The 16,079-nt window shown below is 46.6% G+C and overlaps 3 protein-coding genes across 10 annotated transcripts; 2 read left to right on the top strand and 1 right to left on the bottom strand.

The window, feature by feature from the left end:
* The first annotated feature begins 349 nt into the window (after positions 1–349).
* On the top strand, positions 350–4,148 carry IQCC (IQ motif containing C). 5 transcript variants are annotated; one of them, XR_014158677.1, is made up of 6 exons: positions 350–484; positions 1,277–1,420; positions 1,598–1,904; positions 2,669–2,787; positions 3,207–3,296; positions 3,495–4,148. XR_014158677.1 is itself a non-coding variant. In XM_081870439.1 (5 exons), exons 1-5 carry the CDS (start codon positions 413–415, stop codon positions 3,518–3,520), a joined length of 639 nt encoding a protein of 212 aa, XP_081726565.1. In that variant the 5' UTR covers positions 350–412; the 3' UTR covers positions 3,521–4,148. The 5 variants fall into 5 exon arrangements, 4 of the variants coding, with proteins under 4 accessions (XP_081726565.1, XP_081726564.1, XP_081726562.1 ...); XM_081870439.1 differs by lacking the exon at positions 2,669–2,787; XM_081870438.1 differs by lacking the exon at positions 3,495–4,148 and having other exon boundaries at positions 3,207–3,461.
* A 413-nt stretch (positions 4,149–4,561) lies between these two features.
* Positions 4,562–9,214, bottom strand: TMEM234 (transmembrane protein 234). Of its 4 annotated transcripts, none has more exons than XR_014158678.1 (7): positions 8,951–9,214; positions 8,692–8,798; positions 8,066–8,217; positions 6,759–6,825; positions 5,938–6,030; positions 5,303–5,726; positions 4,562–5,263 (listed from the first exon to the last, which is right to left on the bottom strand). XR_014158678.1 is itself a non-coding variant. In XM_081870444.1 (6 exons), the coding sequence occupies exons 1-6, from the start codon at positions 9,043–9,045 to the stop codon at positions 5,650–5,652; spliced, it is 591 nt and encodes a 196-aa protein (XP_081726570.1). In that variant the 5' UTR covers positions 9,046–9,214; the 3' UTR covers positions 4,562–5,649. The 4 variants fall into 4 exon arrangements, 2 of the variants coding, with proteins under 2 accessions (XP_081726570.1, XP_081726571.1); XR_014158679.1 differs by having other exon boundaries at positions 4,562–5,245; positions 5,285–5,726; XM_081870444.1 differs by having other exon boundaries at positions 4,562–5,726.
* Positions 9,215–9,347: 133 nt separating this feature from the next.
* EIF3I (eukaryotic translation initiation factor 3 subunit I) lies at positions 9,348–15,431 on the top strand. The gene is made up of 11 exons (XM_081870432.1): positions 9,348–9,520; positions 10,194–10,286; positions 10,611–10,698; positions 11,394–11,459; positions 11,945–12,094; positions 12,193–12,320; positions 13,016–13,126; positions 13,832–13,921; positions 14,643–14,716; positions 14,894–14,986; positions 15,100–15,431. Exons 1-11 carry the CDS (start codon positions 9,518–9,520, stop codon positions 15,179–15,181), a joined length of 978 nt encoding a protein of 325 aa, XP_081726558.1. The 5' UTR covers positions 9,348–9,517; the 3' UTR covers positions 15,182–15,431.
* Positions 15,432–16,079: the final 648 nt, after the last annotated feature.

Raw genomic sequence — 16,079 nt, forward strand, 5'->3', positions numbered from 1 at the left:
ACTGGAGCAAAGGGAGCAATCTGGGCGGGGGTGGGGGGAACCCAAGTGATGTTTGCTCTGATTCAGCGCTAAAGAGAGGTTTTCCGCGGGGGGGGGAGGGAGCGGGGGGACAAGACATCTTTGGAGCACGCGGAGAACAGCAGTCAGTTACAGGACCCAGAAGATTTGGCCAGTGTTGGGGAGGCCAGGTGAGAGTAAGCGGCAAACCGGCTGAAGACCAGCTCTAAGGAACCGGAGAGAAACACATCCCCTTTGCAACGTGGGCAGGCTGAAGAGCAAAGAGCGCGCCTGGGCAGCGCCACCTCGCGGCTGCTCGTGGGAACTGCAAGAATAAAAACATGTGGTCTCGCTTGTCGCGCGTCGGAGACGTCATCGGGAAGCGCGGTTGCCTGGGCAGCCAAAGCCGAAGAAGATGACGGAGAGCGAGGAAGAGCAGCAGGAGCTAGTGCTGAGAAGGAGGAGGAGGGTGGTGGTAACGCTGCAGGTGCCGGAACCAGGATAGTGGGTGGCACTGGTTGGCATGGTGGACCTGCCACTCAAGGCAGACCTAGGGGTGCTCGTCCTCATGGTTTGGCTTCCTATCGTGGCCTCATCCCCCTGGAGACCCTGAAAAGGAGCAGCAGCCCTGGGAGGGCGGGAGGCTTGATGTGGGTGCAAAGCAGGCGAGAGGAGCTTTGCATGCAAAACTGGGAGCTTCTGCATGCAAAGCAGATACTCTCCCTTCCCAACACGGCCTGCTTTGCGTAAATACACATTTCACCCACCCCACCCCTTTCCTCAGTGATTCCCTTGCAGCAAATAAACTGCTCTGCTTAAAACATTTTTTGCTGCTGCTGCTGCTGTTTTTTAATGGAAATGGTGGCTTCTGTTAAAGAATGCCCATAGGGAAAAGTTCTCAAAAGTGGTGGTGGTAGCATGTAATATATAAATACGCACATATACATATGTCTTTTGCTCCTCTTTCTTTCCTTTCCTGCCTCCAGCATCTCCTCTCTTGGGATTGGGGTCAGGAGCAGAGTATACTAGGACTGCCAACTTCCTAACTGGCCTTTCTCCTGCATCTTCCACAGCAGCCTGGCAAAGATGGAGATAGAAAAAGCGTCACTGTATAATTCCTGCTTGCTGGGTTGCTTTTTAAAGGCACAAGACCAGGAAGTGGGGGGAAGTCATGGCAGCCCTAGAAGACTGGCCTGTGTTCTATCCAGGCTTGGGCTCATGGCCTCTAATTCCTTCCTAATTTGTGATAATTATTTTTTATGATTCATTTTCTTCCTAGGCTCGTGTCAGGGGTTACCTGGTCAGGAAGAGATTTCAAAGCTTAAAGGGGGAATATGAGAGCATCGTCAAGGAGATTGAAGGGGATCTGGATTGGCTGAAGTGGAACAGGCATTCCATGCCAGTGCCGGTGTTTCTTCCAAAGGTACGGTTGCTGGTTCTTTCTGCTCTTGGTAGAAGCTGGCAGCACTTTCACTGGCTTTTAATTGCACCAGAAGGAAAGAGAAAAGGAAAATGAGAACTGGCTTCAGTAAATGTGAGGGTGCTGCTTACTGTTGCAGCCTTGTACTGAAAATGGTGGTCTTCTTCCTCTGTCTTATAGTCTGTCCAGAAACCAATAAAAGCCAGGGAATTAAGTGTCCAAGAGCCAGGAGCCAACAAGAACAAGTTGCATGAAAAGGAGGCAGAGCTTTGTTGTCAAGATCTAATCTCTGAAAAAGACCCTGATTGCAAGATGCAGCTTCCAAGCAGCCTTCCAGCTGAGGCTGAGGAGGAGTGTCTTGTGGGCAGCCTCCCTGGGAATGCCGGCAGCCTGCCAGGAGAGAGTGAGGAAGGCAAGCACCACAACAGCATGTCGTCCGAATGGAGCAGCATGATCCTCGACATGGAGTCTCCAAGGTTGAGTCAAGGTAAGGCATGTGGAACAATTTGAGACTCCAGGCTCCCACCCACTGTCTTCCTTTGCTTTGCAGCGTTACTTCCGGGTTTCGCCGCTCGTGCATGCGCAAATGCTCAAAATTACATCACGTGCATGCGCGGAAGCGGTGAAACACGACCCGCGCAGACACGCAGTCACGTATTATGTTTACTTCAGGATGCGAACGGGGCTCTGGAACAGATCCCGTTCGTATCCAGAGGTACCACTGTAGTTACTGTTTTTCTCTGTTCTTCAGCATCATCACCCAACTGTTGGTGATGAGCAGCGTCCCGTGCACAGCGGAATGATGAGGAATACGTGCACATACTCTTAAGTTGCTTTATTTACCTTTCAAAGCTGGTAGATTACAGAAAAACATCTTGCCTCTGCCGGAGCAGAGAAAACATTCTCTCTCCTCTAAAGCACGGAGAGAACAACACACACTGAACTGCAAAGAACAGAGAAAAACAGGAAACCAGTGTACGTCACATCCAGTCTCCTTTCCCGTGGGAAAACCCAACAGCAATTGACTGTGGAATGTAAACATTGTCTTGTGACAAGCATTTCGCTGCACAGTGAAGAGAGCAGAAACCAACACCAACATGGTGCTTTTTGCTTATGCTAAAAAGGCAGGTCCCTGCCCCAGTAAATTTACCTGGTGGGGGTAGGCAACAAGGAGCCAACAGGAGGGGAAAGGCAAGGGGTAGGCAGACTAAGAGTGGTTTCTTGACCTTTTGTGCACCTCTTGTTGTGCAGAGCTTCATTTCCAAAGAGTACCAGAGATGCCCCAAGCTGTGCCTGACCTCCAGTGCTACCGAAAGCACTTGGCCATGGAGCTGCTGTGGCTGCAACAAGCAATCGCCAGCCGTAAGAACGTAAGAGCTGGTTCTCAAGGAGCCATGGGGTGTCTTCTGTGCATGGGGAGGAGATGCTAGGAGAGCAGGTGCTGTGGTGTGGAGCTGTGACTTCTTGTTCACACCTTTGTAAGATGATGCCTACAGTACCCTCCCACCCTTGATAAAAGAGCTGGTGGGTCTGGGATGATTCTTCAGCTTTTGGTTCTTTTAAATTCAGTGGGTGGGTGCTCAGCCATAAATAGCTAAAATTGTCAGAGGCAGTATCCATTGGTGTCTAAAGGGGGTACATTGTATGCTGGTGCTTATTAGTGTTTAATATTCATTTCAGAACCAACAATGCACTAGGTGCTGTACAAAGGACAAGACTTCATCCACAACTCATTTCCTTATTTCTCCCTTTTCTTTCTCTCTTTTTTCCCTCCCTCCCTTCTTCATAGTATTTGATCCTGAAGCAGAAGTTGGGGAGCCCAGAGTGACTGCCGACTTGGAGGTCTCTAGCCTATATTCCCAGTCATACAGAAGCAGATGTAGCTGCTCTTACCAGCCGTCAGGGGGAAGCAATCATTGGGGGAGCAGCCCCCACCATGACTGCAGGGAAGGGCTTGTGATTCCCTGGAGCTGGCTACTCTGCATGGTCCCAGCTTTCATGCTTGTGAAAGCAAGTGAAGATTCTCTTCTGATTTTTCATGTCACAGCTTTGCCTGTTGTGGGTGTGTCTCTTAGAGCAGGGTTCATCATGGAAGGGGGCTGAGGGGCTTTATGAGAGTCAGAAGACATTGTTCCAGTGCGTGTCAGACTGGCAAGTCCTGTCTTCACATAATTATTTTTCTCAATTCTTGTTCAGACCATAACCATTTTTGCTTTCAATTTGACAATACCCCTGGGTCTCTTTCCTTCTCAGTGAGACAGCTGGAAGAGGTGAGCCAGGCAATCTCTCTCAAGTTTCCCACTGTATAGTATATATATTAAAAAGTAGGTTTTAAAGTACAGGGTTTGTTTGTTTTTCTCCCGGACCTTGTTTAATATTCCTTCAAGAATGCAACTTTCTTTCCGTCACTGAATCCCTAGTTCTCATCCAGCATTTTTGACCCACTCCTTTGACACAAGAATGATGAGCATTTATTAGTGAGGGCTGATTTTACCTTCATTTTATTGCTACTTAAGTTTGCATACAATATTTTATTGCCATATAAGGAGCCATTTTTGTGAAACCTCCCTATATGGAAAAATTATGCAGTAGTCACATGAGAAATTGCCCCTTTACAGCCCTCCGCTATGACAATGTTTTATACAAACTATTTATTCCTTGAGTGATACTAAGGCAGTGATGTCACCATATGCAAACCACCACACTCAGTGGAATAAAGGTGAAATGGAGACATGTGTCTTCAGCATAGTTATCTTCTTAAATCTTTGCTTTCTTGTTCTGTACTTTGCTACATTAGCAGTATATATACAAGGACAATCTACACACATGGGATGGGTTTCTGAAGGCTTGGAGGGTGGGGAGTGCTAATGTTTCTAGATTTTTTTAAAAAATAGAAAAATGAAGACTAGACATGTTCAGTGGCCACAGAATACTGTTTTGGGGAGAGGGGTGCTGTTGATGGGAAACTGGGTGGGATAAAAGATGGAGTATCTTGCACTCAACACTGCAACACTCACCACCACCCCTCCTCTCCCCCCTCCTCTTCCCTGATCTTAAACTGTATATAACAATGATGTCTCATATCAAATGTAACCAATCTGTAGAAAAGACTTTACAACCAGAAAAAAGAAGCAATACATGTACTTATGTAAACCAAGAAAATCTTTATTAAAAAAAAAACAAAAACCAACAACCACTGCAGCACTCCGTTGCAAGTCTCACGTGTACAACTAATTACTCTTTCTTGAGTTCATTGAAAACACCAGGGAGTTTCCAAAGAAGAGGGTACAGCTGTCCACACATGAAACTTTGCAAATGCAGCCAACACAAGATTTATGCTTTGCCCAGAGTTATCAGGGGTTTATTTCATTTATTTTTATTTAGTGCTGGAGCTCAAGATGGCCTAGAAGCCTGCGCTGTCATTCCAGTAGCTTCGGTGGGTAGGGAGCTGTGGTTGCACAGTGGCAGGGAAAAGCCACTCTGCACATACTCAAATGCAGTATTGTTTTTATTTTTTTACAATCATTTACACATCACCTGTCCAGGTAACAACTTTCTATGGTGGCTTATACTATGATTAAGAAACAATTAAAATAAGCATCAAAGAGTAAATCTACAGAAAAAAATCTAGGCATTAGCCTAGACCAGACTTTCCCAACACATTGTCCTCCAGCCTAGTCTTTCTGCATGTCCTTCTGATCTTAACTAATTATGGGCCAGAGAGCAGGGCTGCCAGAGCCAATTTCAGTGCTTCGGCAACTTCACATAGGCCTAAGCAGTCCTTCAGATGATGCTGTTTGCGGCTTTACAGTTCAGCACTTCCATTGTCTTCCTCCACTGTCCTGCCTCCCAGCTCTGTGTGTGCACTAGCAGGAATGCCTGCACTTTTAGTTCACCTTTGCAGAAAATTGCTCTCTTGAGCACTTTGAACAAACCCTGCCCAAGCTGAAAATGCTCCTTATTGCACCCCCAGAACTCTCAAGGGTTCTGCTGTGGACAGGCTGGCAGGAGCATCCCAATGCCAAGTCATTCCACCCAGGGCCCGCCGCCAACCAGTGGGGCTAGAGGTTAAGGAAGACAATGCTTTCCCTTCAGGCCTTGACAGCTCTAAGCTTGTGCAGAGTCCACTGGGTGCCTCCAAAAATGCTGTGTGTGTGTCCTACAAGCAGAGCCAGCATTAGCATGGAGAACTGTTGTCTTCCACAAATTCTGTCCTTCTTCCAATACGGTTCTCATGACTTCTCATGTACAGACCCAGCTATGCAAAGTGCAACTCCCAAAGCTGTCAGTAGCATTCCCAGTGCTGCCCCTAAAGGGAAAAAATGGAAAAATAACCAAAAGCTCTGAAAGTGCTCCCTGTTGCTATCCACTTCAATGAAACTTGCTCATGGAAGAGAGGTGCATATGGCATTCATTTATAAGCAAATCCTGTTAGCTCTCTATGAAGAAAGGCACAGTTGTAAGAAGGGCACAGCTGGAGCTGACAGGGTTGGCACCTGCTCAGGAAAAGAGAGACCTACTTGCACCGCCAATGTCTTCTCCAAGAACCTTCCCTGTTGCTAATGTGAACATCAGAGCCAGAGAGTTACAAAGAGGTACAGCCAAGGTCAGGTCTGAAATGGAAGAGGGAAAGGGTTACCATTGAAACATCTGATCTAATCAAACAAATATGAAATGGCTCTGGGATGGGAACAAGCCATCCTCAAGCAGGAAAATGTCTGCGGGGAAGATACTTCCAGACTGACCTATGATAGTGCAGTCCCTTGAGTAAGTGAAGGAGATTGCAGAGATGGGAGGCTTAATAAAGCAACAGGTTTTAGGATTTTTACACTTACCAGATTTACTATAAAAAAAGTAAATCCAGGTTATATGCATGAAAAATAATGGGTTGGTGTTTGTGCCAGAAATGTCATGTGGATGCTGCAAAAAGCTTGTATGTGGGAGGAGCCGCAATAAACACAGAAAAGCCACGGTGACTCTGGCTCTGTCTACACATGCAGCAGAATTAAGTGGTAGAATGTGCAGGTGACAGAGTGAATGATACCACTTCAAGCTGTAGGTGAGGGGTGTTGTTTTTGAATGCTCCCCTTGTGAAAAGCATTCTGTCAGTAAACAAACAAAAAATTGAGCAGGTTCTAAGCAAGCTCACTTGTTGAGTTGGCTCTCTCTCTGCAGGTTTGTTAGTGTTTTTACACAGGAGCGTTCAAAAACTGCACCCCCCCCCCACTTGAAGTATGTTCTATTTGAAACTGGGCCACAAAACAGTAATCAAGACTTGGAAGTGTCTGCATCTTCCCCAAATATTACTCGCTTCCCCTATAAGCAGTAATTGAGGACTAACCTGTAGATGCTAAAGTAAGATAGTAGACAAAAGAGCCGCACTGGTTGAGCACAAATGGCACCACGTACTGCAAAAATGAAAAATAACGGCATGGTCAGACCTCCAGGATTACTGGATTTGAAATGGCAATGAGCTGCAATGAGATCCTGAAAAGACCTTAGCTGCTAATACCCCATTTCAGGCTACTGTAGTGTTCTTCATACATGGTTCCCCAGCTGTTGCTGACCTACAATTCCCCAGCCCACTTCACAAATGGTGAGGGATGATGGGAGTTGTAGTCCAACTTCTGGGGAACCAAGATTGAAGAACACTGGTCTACTGTAATGTGTTGTAATTGGGGCTATTTTTGTTAATAGCTGCAACTGATTCAAAATATGGCAAATGCAATTTTAACTGGAATGGGTCACTGGGAACAAAGTATATCAATTCTGAAAGTTCTTCACTGGCTACCAGTTCCTTACCAGGCCAATGCAAGGTGCTAGTTTCAACCTTTAAAGCCCTTTACAGCTGAGGACAGGCATCCCCAACCTTCGGCCCTCCAGATGTTTTGGTCCTGTCAGCTAGGGGTCATGGGAGTTGTAAGTCAAAACATCTGGAGGGCTGCAGTTTGGGGATGCCTGGCTTAGGATCTAGGCATCCTAAGAACCACCTACTCTCATGTCACCTCCAAAAGCAAGTAGCATCTCACCCAGTAGTTCTATGCAGTGTTCCCCCACATCAGAAACCTGACAGGTGGCAACAACAGTGAGTTTTTTCATCTGTGGTGCCTCAGCTGTGAAGCACCCTCCCTTGCTTCATGCCTACTTTACTATCTTATGTACCAGGTTAAAACATTTTTACTCTCAGGCATTTAAAGATCTGATGTTTTAAATTTTGTGTTGCTAGAAAATTTGTCTACTCTGCTCTTTTATGATTGCAATGTTTTAGTAAACTTTTGAACCACCATCTATTTTACTATACATGCATTTAGTGTAGTTTATTGTACTGTGTTTTAAATTGTACCTTGAATTGCCTTAGTATACCATTTTATGAAAGGCAACATACAAATCTCACGAATAAATAAGCACATTTTATTTCTGCTTGAGTCCAAGGCTGTAGTTATAGGAAAAGCCTTATTGGGCTATTGATGCTGTGAATCCCTCCATCATAGGCTTAGGTTGTATATATGTGTAAAGAGACCATACATCATAGACACCAGAGTCTCCGCTGTGCCTCATTTCCAAAAGAAAACACCAACCCTGGGTAAGCACTTGGACCCCCTAGGAATCTCACACCACTTATGAGATTGGAGTGGTGTGCAACAATACCTTGTAATTGAGGCAAAGGAATTTAATTTCTGCCAGCAGCTGTAGAGTTCTGCTCTCTCTCTTCACTCGCTCCAGACCCTCAGTTCCTCTTTTCAAAAATGGATTGGTTCCTCCCCAAAGAACTGCCACCAAGACCAAAGCAGCAACTTCACCTGTAACAACACAGCGCTCTAATCCCTACAGTCTAAGAACTGTTTTCAAGAATTTTTCAATGCATGAGTTAGGGAATGAATCAGTGTTCAGCGTCTTAACAGTTCCCCAGCACCAACACCATTTATTGTGGTACCAGAGCCCCCACACCCATAAGACTTCCAACAGCATAAACTACAGCATCAATATATGAGGTGATGGGAAGCCCTAGATCAAAGGTGGTGAACCTGTGGTCCTCCAGATGTCCCTGAACTAGTTCCCATCACTCCAGACCACCAACCCTGCTGGCTGGCGCTGATGGGAATTGGGAGTCTGCAGGGCTGCAGGTTCCCCATCTCCACTTGAGAGCAGCGGAGAGGAGAGAAAAAGAGAAACTGATGCTGAACTTAGTGTGGGCCCCTCGTTTTCTGGTAACAAATCGCACACACCCCGCTTCCCGCCTCAAAACTTTTCTCCCAGTCTTTGTAAATAATAACTCTTTGATGACGGAAGAGATTTCAAAATCAGTTTCAAAGCAGGTAGGGCGAGCCTGCGACCTTCCTGACTGGCCATGCAGGCTACGGCTGGCGGGCAGAACGGCGGCCTGCAAATAAATCGAACAAAGACCATCGCAAGGTTGTGCGCGTTACTCAGAAGGGCTCCCTCCCCTCCCTCCCAGTTAAGAGGGCCTCGTTCCCAGGTCACCGTCCCCCCACCCGGCCCTTATTTCTGTGGCACCGGAAATAACTTCCTCACCCGGCGACACCATGGCGACAGACCCGACCACAGTCGAGCAAGAGGCTAGAGAGACGCGCAGCCTGCTTTTCCGGTACAAAACGGAAGTCGGCCATTGACGCTCTCTTTGGCGGAAGACGGGGCGTCGCTCTCTCTTCCTAGCTCTGTGGTCGGCCAACGCCTGGCCCTGGGAGGTTCCCCGCCCTCCCAATAGGCTCAGGCGCTTTTGACGTCCCTCCAGTAAACTGTACAGTATCTATATTTCTGACCTTCTAGAGAAGCATAGAGGAGAGAGCGCTAGAGCGGATGGTTATTCTTCTCACCGCATAGCTAGAACGAGACTGGGATCTTTGTTCGCTTTCTGCATGTGTGTGTTTGTGATCTGCTTGCGTGACGCACCCCCCCCCCCCCCGCATACGGGGAATCCTCACACGGAAACCAAGCTTTGGATGCACCTCTCTCTCCTTTTCCTATCTCTATAATCCCACTGTCGGGCTTTTCCTTCCGGTTTGATGCCGGAAGTGGTTCCTCTGCCTTTTTCGCTCGTGGCGCCGTTGCTGTTCCCGGTGGCGTCTCTTCACCGCAGCCATGGTAAGACTCCCTTTCTCCCCCGCCGCCCTCCGGATTTCTCGAATTAGGTTTCTTAATTGACCCGGGCGTTGTTTCGCTGCCTGTGCGCTTTACCTGTAGGCCCGTATAGGCCGCACTGCGGGTTGTTTTCGTGCTTGTTTCTTTCGAGCCCCGTGCACGACACTTTCGGAAGCCGCCACACCCCAAATCCAGGCTGCCTCCTTGTCTTCTTTATATTCTCCCCCCAACTCACAAACGCCGACACCCCCTTTTATCCGAAAACCCGTCCCTTTCCTTGCTCGGTAGGTTTAAGAAGTAGTAATGGCCGAACTCTGTTTCCTCTACAAGGCAGAGAGTGGGGAGAGAGAGCGCCTTGCGATGCTGTTGAGACGACAGTTTTCACCCTTCTTCCCTCCCCGCCCTGACCCCCTTCGCTTGCCTAACCGAAATGGCCTTATCCGAGAGAACTTCAAATTGCAGACCCTGTGCTTGGAGACTTAAGTTGATTGTAGTTATTTGTGGTTTTAGTGACTAATGTTCAGCTCAGTAACTAAGCTGAGGAGCCACCTTATTTTTATGATTTGAAAGTTGTTTTAAACTTATTTTAATGTTGTAACCCACCCTGAGACTTTAGGTTGAAGGGTGGATAATAAATAATAAGGAATATGTGATTGAATTATACATTTATTCACAGAAACCCATATTGTTGCAAGGCCACGAGAGATCAATTACTCAGATCAAATATAACAGGGAAGGAGACCTGTTATTCACAGTAGCCAAAGATCCGGTATGTTTTCCTTGAACTGTTCTTTTCTACACCTTTCTCACAGTTGCATCTTCTTGCTGCCTTTAAAAAGTATACATTGTTGCCTATTTAGCATATTATTTTCTCTTGTCCTTTTGAAGGCAAATATTTTGTTGATTTGTAGTTAACCATATAAACAGTTTTCCCAGTACTTCCCCCTCACGAAAACTCAGTGCAAACTTGTTTGCTTCTCACAAGCCATTAAGTAGTCAATAAATTGTCCAAAATCAGGTAGACTAGAGGATGGTAATCTTGTCTTTCTGTTTTGGGTGAATTTTCATAATATGATTATTCTTCTTTTATCAGATTGTTAATGTTTGGTACTCTGTCAACGGGGAGAGACTCGGCACATACAGTGGACATACTGGCGCAGTCTGGTGTGTGGATGCTGACTGTATCCTTTGGTTTTAGAAATCAGTATATTTGAGACCCTTTTTCAAGTATTAAGTTGAGATACTCTTGAGAGACTTTGCAGTTGGAGTGAGCATTTCAGAGAGTAGTGGAGGCATAGCCAATATGGTGTCCTCTGGATATTTCTGTATTCCCAGCTCCCTGTATCCCTGACCATTGATTGGCCATTCTGGCTGGAGCTGATGGGAGCTGAGTCCAGCAACATGGGCATTTCATTGGCTACTCCTGGAGTAGTGGCTGGGCCTTACATTAATGCTGATGTTACTTTTGACCACTAATTTGGGGGTTCTGGTAGAGTAGCTGCCTGTACCATCAAAGAGACAAGGGTCGTGCTTTACTTTCACAGACAATAACCTAATTCATCAGATGCATGAGTTTGACTAAGAGGCTAATGATTTAGTACAAATATGACTTTGAACATATTAGCAGATGATAAGAGTAATCCTACGAACACCAACTTTTAAAAGAATACAGATTGGTTAAAAGAAACTCCCTGGATTCTTAGATTCATACGAAAGATGTTGAGGTTTTGCCCCAGACACCTGACAGCAAAAGGTTGGATGAGCCATGTTTTGGAATTCATTCAGTATGGATACTTGAAGCTGTGCAGTAAGTCATATCCACCTCCTTCTGTAAGCTGTACTTAATTGCGTTGGGGTTCCTTGACTGCTCCTATAGGGGACACGAGGCATGTGCTGACAGGCTCTGCAGACAACAGCTGCCGGCTCTGGGACTGTGAGACAGGTAGAACCTCAAACAAAATCTTTTGTGGCGTAATGGGAGCACTGTGTGTAGTGAGGCAGGGTGGAAGATGGCTGAGGCTGGTGGGGGTTGTAGTCCAGAACATCTGATGGGTGCCAAGTTGGGAAAGGCTTGATTAAAAACCTATCAACCTGAGACTGACTTGGGAGAAGGCCCCACTGGAACTCATTTGGTCTTGCTTTTGGGTAAACGTGTGGGATTGAACTCTAAGCTTGGCAGGTGCTTATCTGGCAATAAGAGGTGGGCTGCAGTTCACTGGGTTTGCATCAGTAAGATACCAGCATCCAGCCCTCAGCATCTCTGGTTCAAAAGCCTCTGGTAGCAGAGCTGGGAAAGCTCTCTGTCCCCAACCACCCTACTCCTGTGCCTGAGGCCTAGGAGAGCTGGTCAGAGCTGACGGACCTGGTATGCAGATATTTTCACATCTTCCTTCAAGCTCTTTTTATGTGTTATGTCTTTTCCCTTAGGGAAGCAGCTTGCTCTGGTCAAGACCAACTCAGCTGTGCGTACCTGTGGCTTCGACTTTGGAGGGAACATCATCATGTTTTCCACAGACAAACAAATGGGCTACCAGTGTTTTGTGAGCTTCTTTGACCTCCGTGACTCCAGCCAGATTGGTGAGGTCACCAGATGGAGGGCTCAGGGTTGGGATGGGTGGCTGCCTCCCCTGCCCTTTGGCATCTCTGAATCTCACCCGGTTTTGCTTTGTCTACAGAGGACAATGAGCCATACATGAAGATCCCCTGTAGTGATTCCAAAATCACCAGCGCTGTTTGGGGTCCCCTTGGGGAATACATCATTGCGGGACATGAGAATGGGGAGTTGAACCAGTTCAGTGCAAAGGTTAGTGTGGGTTGGAACTGTGAGCCGCAGCTGATAACCAAATGATAACCAAAGCACATCCAGCCACTTGGATGAGGATTCTTTTTTCTCCAATGTGCTTTGCAATCCTGTTGAATTATGTTTATTTTCCCCTGACTCTTTTTTTTTTTTTTAGAGGAACTTGGATGAGTTGTTGTTTTTAAGTTTAATGTTTTGTATTATTTTTCTCTTTTTTATTATGTAAGCTGTTTTGGATGGGCTTTGCTCAGAAAAGTAGCCTAAAAATGCATTAAAATAAATATCATTTACCATTATAACCACCTTCTGGGGTAAACTAGATAGAAAGGGAATGATTATCTGAAGGCCATCCCATGAGCTTCAGTTAGGGGTCACTAATTCTAACAGTTATCCTAGTAATTCTGTTCTGTAAGATTGGTGCTAATGACAACTGCTATACCTATAGTAGCTAACAATGTGAACTGGTTGACATCTTTCACCTGAGCCCTTCCCTGTCTGCAGTATGGTGATGGTAATACTGTCCCATCTTACAAGATTGTTGTATGAATTATTGAGCCATATGTGAAATGCATCAAACCCTGTAAATATGTTCTATTAGTGTTACTGTTGTTGTTATATTCAGGACTTGAGAAAGATGTTGTTTCTCCCTCCATTGGTCTGGAGGCGCTCAGTTTCTTCACCTCTCTTTCCTCTCTTAGTCAGGAGAGGTCCTCATGAACGTCAAGGAGCACACCAAACAGATCAATGACATTCAGACCTCTCGAGACATGACCATGTTCATCACTGCCTCCAAGGATAACACTGCCAAGGTGAGTCCTGCATCTTTCCCTGATTTGCCCTCTTAAGTGTGGAATTTGGGATTGGTGAGTGATTGTCTTGGCACTGTGTGCGAAACCCATTAGTAGCCACTGAGAGGTAAAAAGTTCACCTCGAAAGGAAGCTTCTCATACTCCCCATCCATGTTTTAGCGCACTAGGAAGTGCTGGAAGAGAAGGCTTTTATGAATATGTTCCACTTCCACTGTTGGAGGCAGTACACCTCGGACTCCCAGTTGCCGAGAATCACAGGTGGAGGGAGTACTCTTGTGCCGGAGTCCTGCTTGCAGGCTTCCCATTTGGACACCTGGGTGGCCACTGAACTAGATGCACCATTGGCCTGATCCAGTTGCCAGGCTCTTATGTTTGATATGACACAAGAGTTGCTTGCACCAAGTATCAGTTTCCTGGTTTGGAATTGGTGTCATAATGCACCATCAAGCAGAAGAAGCCCTCCTTGGCTTCTGAGGTCTGTTTTGTGCTTGCTGCAGCCACTGCGATGGGCTACCTGCTGCCGTCGCTATTAGGTGGTCTCTGCAGTGGCTGAGAAGTCTGCTTCGGGTGCTCAGCTGGTTAGACATTATATTGTGGCATTCCCAGGGCAGGCGACTGGGACCTTTCCCAGGACTCTGATGCTTTGTGCCTTTAAGAGATGATTGTACTAAGAAGGCTCCTGCCAATTCACTTCTTCCTCTGCAGCTGTTTGACTGCACGACGCTTGACCACCTGAAGACGTTTCGGACAGAGCGGCCAGTGAACTCCGCAGCCCTCTCCCCCATCTTTGATCATGTATGTTGGTGGGCCAGATGGGGCACCTCTCCCTTGGCCAGGGGCACCCCCACCCGTCCTCATATCTAGACATTCATAGAGTCCCAGAGGCTTGTGGAGGTTCTTCCCCATGTGAGAGAGGGATTCAAGACTCTATTCTACTTTTGAATATATGCTGTTGGTTGTGCATTGCCTCCTTTGCCAGCTCCATCTGGCTTCAGTAGGATTGTGTAGGTGTGATGTGACAATACACTGAGAGATGGAGGGGCAAGACTCAAGAGTGAAAGAGCAAGCAGGGAGCATTAGCTAGGCTTCCCCATTTCCCTACCCCTTGGAGACACTCAGGTGGGCCAGGGCTTTGATTATCATCCCTGTTGTCTGGTTGCTGGGAGAGTTCCCCATGGAGAAGGGCCTCAGATGATGATTGCAAGGTCTGGGTCAGCTCATATGGGGAGAGTTGGTCCTTGAGGTATTGGGGTCCTAAGACACTATAGCACTAGCTGCAATTTCTGAAGCACCTTCAAAAGCAGCCCCATGTACAATGCATTGCAGTAATCTAATCTAATCTAGAGGTTACCAGATTGTAGACAGAAGTTAGGCTATCCTTGGTCAGTATGTTTTGCTGTGTGGTAGAAAGCGAAGGCATCATGTATTGGGCTCTGAGTCCTTGGTCCATTAACACATTACAAAGGAGTGTGTGACTGAGGTGTTCTCTCCCCACCCCCCATTCCTTCTTTGGCAGGTGGTGTTGGGTGGTGGACAGGAGGCCATGGATGTGACGACCACTTCCACCAGGATTGGCAAGTTTGAGGCCAGGTGAGCAAATTTTGGCTTCTCCTATTCCGTGATGGGGGTGATGCAGTCCCCAAGCAATTCCCCAAGCAACCAGTAGACAATGGTTACCTCTTTAGTGAGGTATGTTAAAGATATTCTCATCATCAAAATCTGGGCTCTGCTGCTTGTATCTCACTGCCTTTTCCTTCGTGGTTCTAGGTTCTTCCACCTGGGCGTTGAGGAAGAGTTTGGGAGAGTCAAGGGCCACTTTGGCCCTATTAACAGTGTCGCTTTCCACCCTGATGGAAAGAGGTAAGGGTGTCCATCTCCCTGCGTTCTAAGTGGGTGTGCATCTCACCAGGGTCAAATCTGGAACTCCTGGAATTGAATCTATAACTTTGTTTCTGCTTTGTTTCTGCTTTCAGTTACAGCAGCGGTGGAGAGGACGGCTATGTTCGCATCCATTATTTTGATCCCCAGTACTTTGAATTTGAGTTTGAAGTTTGAACCAGCCCCATCCTTCTCCCCTTTCTACAGTTGCCTTCTGGATCTCTGTCTGTTTCTAAGGAGGTTTAGTGGAGATGCACAGACTGAAGCAGAGAACAGTGCACTATAACTGCTGCTGTGTTCTGGGGAAATGTGAGAATGTCCAGCTTCTTGTCTATTCTTGGGAACAGCTGCTTCCTGCCATGCTTGGCATATTTATAAAAGTTATACAGAAGGAAATAATAAATCCTCACTCTTGTTTCCAGCTACAGTAGGAGTGTGTTTGAATTTCTTAGCTGCTTATTTCTTTGTTACTCTTTTAACACTTGGTCATTTTTATGCAGATTTGTTGAAGGGGAATAGTTTACATGGGCCTTAGGATTTGGGTGGTCTCGCTGCAGAATTTTCCTTCCTTTCTCAACATGCGCATAACTCCCAGGGCATTTGTAGTAGTAGTAATGGTACTGACTGGATTTCTTACCCATCCTTCACCACAAGGTCCCACAGCAAGTTACAACCGTATAAAAACAGAATATTAAAATCAGTCAGAACAACAGTCCTGGAGGAGAGGGCTGTCAATGGCTACCAGACATGCCTATGCTGTACCTTCACAGCTGGAGGCAGCAATACTTCTGAACAGGAGTTGGAAATGGCAGGATAGGAGAGTGCTCTTGTGCTCATGTTCTGCTTGCTCATTCCCCATAGGTATCTGGTTAGCCATAGTGAGAACAGGATCCCAGACTAGATGGGCCATTGGCCTGAGCCAGCAGGCCTTCCAGTCAGAAGAATAGGGCAGGTACTGTACTAAAAAGACACATCTCGGGTACCCAAAAACCAGAATAAAAGGCATAAATGCTGTTATTCTCTTGTTGGACCGAGTGGCTCAGCAAATGCCTTGCATGCAGAAGGGCCAAGGTTC

This window comes from Podarcis erhardii (assembly GCF_964252035.2).
Source record: "Podarcis erhardii genome assembly, chromosome: 7".
Classification (NCBI taxonomy): Eukaryota; Metazoa; Chordata; class Lepidosauria; order Squamata; family Lacertidae; genus Podarcis; species Podarcis erhardii.

Coding starts and splice junctions, on each gene's coding strand:
- TMEM234 (XM_081870444.1), bottom strand. CDS start 9,045: ATGGCCGACTTCCGTTTTGTACCGGAAAAGCAGGCTGCGCGTCTCTCT. Junction 6,826..8,065: donor TCCTTTGCCTCAATTACAAG/GTATTGTTGCAC, acceptor TCATTTTTGCAG/TACGTGGTGCCATTTGTGCT. Junction 6,031..6,758: donor TCTTACTTTAGCATCTACAG/GTTAGTCCTCAA, acceptor CTTCCATTTCAG/ACCTGACCTTGGCTGTACCT.
- IQCC (XM_081870436.1), top strand. CDS start 413: ATGACGGAGAGCGAGGAAGAGCAGCAGGAGCTAGTGCTGAGAAGGAGG. Junction 485..1,276: donor GGGTGGTGGTAACGCTGCAG/GTGCCGGAACCA, acceptor TTTTCTTCCTAG/GCTCGTGTCAGGGGTTACCT. Junction 1,905..3,206: donor GTCTCCAAGGTTGAGTCAAG/GTAAGGCATGTG, acceptor CCTTCTTCATAG/TATTTGATCCTGAAGCAGAA.
- EIF3I (XM_081870432.1), top strand. Junction 10,699..11,393: donor CTGGTGTGTGGATGCTGACT/GTATCCTTTGGT, acceptor CTGCTCCTATAG/GGGACACGAGGCATGTGCTG. Junction 12,321..13,015: donor TGAACCAGTTCAGTGCAAAG/GTTAGTGTGGGT, acceptor TTCCTCTCTTAG/TCAGGAGAGGTCCTCATGAA.